Source organism: Amblyomma americanum, chromosome 1 (assembly GCF_052857255.1).
Source record: "Amblyomma americanum isolate KBUSLIRL-KWMA chromosome 1, ASM5285725v1, whole genome shotgun sequence".
Classification (NCBI taxonomy): domain Eukaryota; kingdom Metazoa; phylum Arthropoda; class Arachnida; order Ixodida; family Ixodidae; genus Amblyomma; species Amblyomma americanum.
This window is the reverse complement of record NC_135497.1, coordinates 45,720,536-45,727,443: the sequence shown is the minus strand read 5'-3', so window position 1 is coordinate 45,727,443 and position 6,908 is coordinate 45,720,536. Positions and strand designations below refer to the sequence as shown.

Genomic DNA, 6,908 nt, shown 5'->3' with positions numbered 1-6,908 from the left:
CGTGGATCATTGGGGATGTGGTTGAAGGGGAGCGGGTAGCAAGGCTGACGGACTCTCCATGCATGCTCGAAGTGCCTTCAGCCGACAAGGAGTCCGAGCTGTGGTAACTCAGGCTTGGGAGTAGGAGACAGGGAAAGTATTGGTTGTGAGGAAGGTTTCCAGCCTTGCAAGGAGTTTTGAAAGAGTGAGCGATGAAGCTTTTATTGATGGTGTACCTTATGGCGTACATGCAACTACGAATGCCACATACACGAGTGGTGACAGCTTCGCTCTTATGCTGCATGCCACTGAAATGAACATGAGCTAAATGGGCTCCATACAAACATTTTGTGTTGTGTTTGTGATATTTTATGCACTTTATGAGCACACCAATATTTTTGTTAGTCATGAAACAGTCTTCTACGTACGTTTGTTGTGTAAAGTATTTGCCCCTTATTTCATATAGTGGTGTTGGTTTGTTCGGTTAAGAGTCTGGCTGTTCCTCTAAGAGACCTTTATGAATCTGCGCTGACCAAAGATAACGTGATGTGGAGGATGGTTTGTCCCCTGTCATTGCTTAAGCCTGTTCAGCCATTCGCCATGCATTGGGAATAAAAATATTTTGCAAAAGTTCTGGCTCTTGTCTGTGCTGAGAGAGTGGGTGGGCACACTCAAGCTTTATCCATGAGTATCATCATAAAGATCAGAGATTACTTAGCACCGTTAGGGACAAGTTGCCCCATTCACCTCTGTTATGTTGTAAAACGATTTAAAGTTGCACTGAAGAGGAATCTGAACTCAGCTTTTTACCACGGGAACTCTATCTACACGTTCTGGGCATTCTTAGAAACTTCTATTTATTGTCCTGTGCTGCCAATTACCCTAATTAAATCGGAATTAACGTACCGGCTCGCGCCTTTTTTGAACTCAACGCGGTAGGGAGGAGGAGTCAACTAACGCGTCGAGTCCGCGGCGGCTTGTCTCTCTGCCATTGGTGGAGTGATACGTAAATCAGAGTCCACGTGTATCTTTATTTCCGCGGGCCTAATTTTCGGGTGTATTGTCTGTGAATTAAACAGTTTATTCACAAAAACATAAAAACTAAATAAAAGCGAAAGTGAGCTGCCACTGTACTCAAAGGCACTCGACGCGTTGGTTAACTCCGTCTACCTAGCGCGTTCAGTTCAAAAAAAGGGGGGAGCCGGGACGCTTAATCCGATCTAAGTTTCTAAGAATGCCCGGGATGTGTAGATAGAGTTCCCGTGATAAAAAGACGAGTTCAGATTCCTATATAGTGCACCTTTAATTACTGTGAATGCCTAATTTTCTCGTTTTGTCCCGAATCACATAAACAGCACATTGCAAAAAATCGCTGCCGTGAATATTGTGGTAAAAAGGAGCACTAAGGAGCTTCTCACTTATCCTTTCCAAAATTTAGCACTCTCGAAATATTCCGGTATCGTGAGTTTGCCTGAATGTGTGAAATATTAACCTTGAGAAAAATGAATTGTTTACGGTATCTCATTTCGGAACATGAACATGGTGCTTGGTCCATTGTCTACTTTGGGCATTGCGCATGTTAACAGTGCATATAGCGCTCCTGCACATTCCTGCGTGGTGCACATAAATGCTAAGCGATTCAACATGCTGTAACATGGCGGATACAAACCAACCTGCACATGATACTGCCATCAGAGTATCGATGGCAACTTCTGTTGCAAGTATAATAAATACTGTTGAAGGTTCTCATGTATGATCATAGGTTTTGGTTGCTGTAGTATCTGACCACTGCGGCAATGTTTGAGAGTTATATCCCAGCTGCAATAACCATATTTCAAATGAGGCAAAAATATATTCAAAAACCGGGGGGCACTCAAGCCTCACCATAAAGGTATAATGCGCAAGCTAATGGATCAATGCCCCATATATACAAAACTGGGCATCCTGTACTTAGCATTCATAGAACCCTAGGAGTACTCATACCACTCCTGGCGCAGTAGGGCAGCGGTTACGCAATGCGCCACTAACCTGTGAAGGCCGATGCTGCCACTGGTGGGACATGTGCGATCCAGGTTTCTCTTCTCAGCAGCCTCTCTCGACCAATAATTATTATAATTGCCACGGTGGGCAGTTTGTGCACAGTCCTGTGGGCATGTTGTGATGCCGCCACAAGGTGACATGACTTAGCTGGCCCACCCACCTTCTAAGTTGCTTCTCTGGGGATTTTTCGCTTACTGTGGCCGATGCCGACGTCGAATGTTCTGCCACATGAACTCCCTAAAGCTATCGCGTTAAAAGCACCTGTATTCTTATATTTCCGTGCACACTGCAAAACCCCATATGGTCAAAACAGTCTGGAGTACACCAATACATCTGCCTCACAACCGACTGTCTATTTTGGGCGCATAAAAAGGCAGTGGCCAGTAGCCTTCCCCCATCTGCTAGCAGACCCTTCTCGTCTGCCGTCAGTGAAGAAAAGTACTCGTTATTACAATGTGCACGGGTGTAAAATCTCTTTGTTCATCTGCTCAGACAGCTTTTGCTGTATGAATCGTCTCTGGATACATTCAAACACGCCAGCATACTACAAAGACCGACATGCATCTTGCCTTCAATGTAAAACTTATATTTTACATCCACATGGTATTTATTCAATCTTGGCCCACGATGTAAGCGAGGCCTTATGCAGTTGAATGAATCCCTGTGCAGTGTGAACGCTTCTCGCGGTCGCTGAACCCAGCGATTGTCATGTGCCCTGTGGGCCTAACCGGAATCATCTGGGTGCTCGGCGTAGCAGCAGTCCTCTGGGACGCGGCGGTCGTTGATAATAATAATAATAATTGGTTTTTTGGGGAAAGGAAATGGCGCAGTATCTGTCTCATATATCGTTGGACACCTGAACCGCGCCGTAAGGGGAGGGATAAGAGAGGGAGTGAAAGAAGAAAGGAAGAATTAGGTGCCGTAGTGGAGGGCTCCGGAATAATTTCGACCACCTGGGGATCTTTAACGTGCACTGACATCGCACAGCACACGGGCGCCTTAGCGTTTTTCCTCCATAAAAACGCAGCCGCCGCGGTCGGGTTCGAACCCGGGAACTCCGGATCAGTAGTCGAGCGCCCTAACCACTGAGCCACCACGGCGGGTGCGGTCGTTGACGACGACGCTGACTCAGACAGGCTGAGGTTCGCCGATAGCCTCTTGATGGGCCGGTCCAGTTCGTTGAGCGCGTTGTGCAGCTGTCCCAGCAGCACATTGCGCTGGCCGCAGTTGCCGTTGTAGTCGTCCATGTCAACGGTCACCACGGCGATACTGCCCATACGCATTCGCTTGGCGAACAGCACCTGCGCGGTATTTGTCGACCATTAACTGCCTTGCAGGCGTAAACACAAACCCGGAAGGCGTACCCGTCCGACGGCTCACTCACTTTGGCCTCGGCTGCTGAGCCCAAGGTTGCGATTTTGAATCCAGCTGTGTCGACCGCATTTAAATGAAGGTGAGAAACGCTAAACTCTGTGGCAGCTGTTAGCCCGTTTCGCGCATGTGGTGCTTCCACGTGGTTTTACTGGCCATGTGCAAAGTTTAGCTACCGCTGCGTTTAGCGTTTTTATGGATAGCATAAGAGTCCCATGTCCCCGCACTCGCCAATGGTGTCACACCTTGCGACCAGCAAGGTAAAAACTGGCACCTTAGCATATGCTAGAGCCACCTGCCAAGAACATACAAGAGACAGCTGCGGCATGCCACTGTTGGCAGACGGCAGTGCAGAAATGAGCATCACCCTCTCTTCCTGGGGAGAGGTGAGAAAGTCAGCAAGATGACCGCTGTTGGAAGAACCTTGTCATATGCCACGGCTGGCAGGTGCAAAGTCATGCATGGCACCTCACAGTGAGGTTCTTATGTTCCCGCATTGTCACAGCTTATAACGATTAGGTGTCCAAATTTTCGCAGCTCAGCGTAAACGGCAATTCTTTAAATGGTGTGTGTAACTAGTACAACTTAACGTGTGCATGACCTTCATTTGTCATGAAGTGTTTTTACACCCCCACAGCTGCTTTGAATGCGCTGTCGATCGTACCGTGCGTTTACCTCATTCCACATTAACACCGGTTCTTCCGCTACGAACAGCACACCACTGCGGTCACTGTAATGATTGTAAATGTCTCCTGTCTGTTGGACTCCCGTGCAGTGGCGACAGCGCTCTCTTTCTCGCTTCTATCTTCTGAAGTGCTTGTTCTTGACGCGCCGTTTCTCCTCTCCCGCAAACTTTCAAAGCGCGTCTCGCCAGCCGCCTCGAGCGCGGAAGGTGGTGTGCCTCTCTTTCTTCCGCAGTGGTGAACGGTGTGGACGGCGCACGACGCCATTTTTTTGGTGGTCTTTTTACCGACAGCTCTCGCTGTAAACCGTCTGCTGTGCGACTGGGGGCCGCGTTAAAGAACCCCAGGGTGCCTAAATTTATGGAGCCTTCCACTGCAGTGTCCCTCGTAGCAAGAAATGAGACGCAAACAAGACAACTGAGCAACAAACAGCACTGTAAGAAGCGTCTAGCCAGGGGAAGCTCAATGCTGGCTCCTGTTATTAATTTCGAAGGTGCGAAAACTTTTTGCTGAAATCTTAATCAACCTCGCTTGTATTTACTCTCCAGGAGGTAATATGTTGGTTTTATTTGTGTTTCCACCTCAGCTTCCTTCTTTTCATGGCTGATAGTATAGAGTTTGGGACTTTAAAGCTCATATAACTCAGAAACGTACCTTCAGGCCGTGAACGCAGCACAGTGACTTGCGCTTTCAGTTATGTGATGTGGCATCAACGTGTCAGCAATGCATTGGTCATGTGAGAGACGACGTGACAACCTAACTTTGTCTATACCCAGCTTAAGCATATCGCAATAGTGCGTGAGGGTAATTCCACTCCTGAACAGCTGCTCCAGCATACGTCCGCGAAAGCTTTATGGCCGTAATTCTGCGTTGCGGAACTTCAGATGCTACAATAACAAGACAGGGGTAAAGAGCACAGGGTATAGGTTACAGAATGCAGGGGACGATAAGGGAAGAATTGTGTAGGTTTTCGCTGTACACGTGGTCTCAAGCACGGCGGCCACTACCTGTGACGTGAGTGCAAGCCACCGCTCCGGAATGTCCTGATGCATGCGCCGCCCTGATTTTCAAGGCGTGCTTCACGGATATGTTTTACAGACAAACAGTAGATTGAGTGCGACGCTTCGCAAATCAGAAACATTGCGAGCTAGGATACGCGCACAGACGTTGTTGAGAATGGTGGCCTTGTTGTCGTAGCCAATCCACTGTCCTTTGTCCCGGTTGACGGCGCTCTTGCAGTCGGCTTCCTTGTTGTACAGTGGCACCGACAGGTCGGAGCTGAATTCGAGGCAGATCTGCGCACGCGTGCACCGCATGCACGTGGTCAGTCGGCATCTTGTGTGCATAGACATTGTGCAAAAGCGCCGTGAGTGTGTGTAACTGTAGCACGTTTATTATGGTTGCATCTGGTAATACAGTGTTTAGCACCGCGCCGTACGGTAAGCACGCTAACTACGGTAATTCCAACCGCACGGATAATATGGCTAAGCAAGCATGGCGGCGTTAGCAACGACAAAGCTTTAACATATTCACCTCTCCTATGCTCTCTACATAGTGAAGAGAAGTGACTTTGCCATAAGGCAGGCTATATCAGCCCTAGAATTGACAGTGCAAAGAAAACTACCGTTGCGCACACATCTTAGTCAAATTAGAGACCGGACGAAACGAAACCCTCCTGGACACAGATCCTCTACGGCCATTTTAGAAAGTGACAGTCGAACCTTGTTATGACGAAACGATTTATAGCGAAAAATTGAATACAACTAAGCACTGGCGATTCTCCTTGGGAGCGCGGTAAATATGGGCTATGAAGAACCACTTCGTTAAAACGAGGTTCAGTTGTATATCTATCGATGATAAGTGCCATTTGCGGTGGTATTGTGAAACGTGCGAAGAAGCGATCAGTGGCCAAGGCGACGACCAGGATCGGTGGCTGCGTAGAAAAGACGCGACATAAGCACCTCGAAATAGACGAGAAGCCCGCGCTCGTCGATGAACGGTCTCGGGGGAGCGGGTCCACGGACGCTAGCTCGCAGCTCGTAGCTCCCAGTGTTGCGTAGCCTGTAGGCGTAGCCGAACAGCGACAACTCCAGGGCTACGCGCTTCCGGGAGCGTAGCTCGCCGAGGAACGCCTCGCTCGCCTCCACCTGCGCGTCATGCATGCTACGTTGGATCAGTGCGTGGGTAAAATTGAAAATTGGTCTTTCAGTAAAAGAAATGGCACAGAGATTGTCTCGCATATCTCGGTGGACCCCGGAACCGCGCCGTAAGGGAAGGAATAAAAGTCGGAGTGAAAGAACAAAGGAAGAAAGAGGTGCCGTAGTAAAGGTCTCCAGAATAATTACGACCACCTGAGTATCTTTGACGTGCACCGAAATCGCACAGCACACGGGCACCTTTGCGTCCCGCCTCCATCGAAACGTGGCCACCGCGTCTGGTTCGAACCCTGGAAATCCGGCTCATTAGCCGGGCACTCTATCCACTAAACCACCAGGGCGGAAAGTGCGTAGGTGCAATCATTTAAACCTGCGCTTGCACAGAATTTCTGGGATAAGCGATGTGGCGGATGGGCCACCTGCCACTTACTATAAGACGGACATCGCTCGCCATTTCCGTTTGCAGTAACGCATTAATAATCCGTGTGAAACCGGAAATCAGGCATCCACAGCTGAAACAAAATTTGTTCCTCGACTAATCTGTTCGTGTCGCTTGGAAGGTATGTAAGGCGAACAAAAAACAGTTGAAACTTATCCTGTTTTTCGCCTGTGGTGATTATGGCACTGCAGTGTGGATGAGCGCACATTGGACTCCCAGAGATGCCTCTGACGCTTAAAC

At 48.7% G+C, this 6,908-nt stretch overlaps 1 protein-coding gene across 1 annotated transcript; it reads right to left on the bottom strand.

Annotated features, from left to right (window-relative positions):
- Positions 1-1,558: 1,558 nt before the first annotated feature.
- LOC144130048 (chitinase-3-like protein 1) lies at positions 1,559-6,235 on the bottom strand. Its single transcript, XM_077664102.1, has 4 exons — positions 6,035-6,235; positions 5,240-5,368; positions 3,103-3,320; positions 1,559-1,589 (listed from the first exon to the last, which is right to left on the bottom strand). Exons 1-4 carry the CDS (start codon positions 6,233-6,235, stop codon positions 1,559-1,561), a joined length of 579 nt encoding a protein of 192 aa, XP_077520228.1.
- Between the last annotated feature and the right edge of the window lie 673 nt (positions 6,236-6,908).

Coding starts and splice junctions, on each gene's coding strand:
- LOC144130048 (XM_077664102.1), bottom strand. CDS start 6,235: ATGCATGACGCGCAGGTGGAGGCGAGCGAGGCGTTCCTCGGCGAGCTA. Junction 5,369..6,034: donor GGCTTCTCGTCTATTTCGAG/GTGCTTATGTCG, acceptor ACGCGTGCGCAG/ATCTGCCTCGAATTCAGCTC. Junction 1,590..3,102: donor CCCGCCGTGGTGGCTCAGTG/GTTAGGGCGCTC, acceptor TGCACCACGCAG/GAATGTGCAGGAGCGCTATA.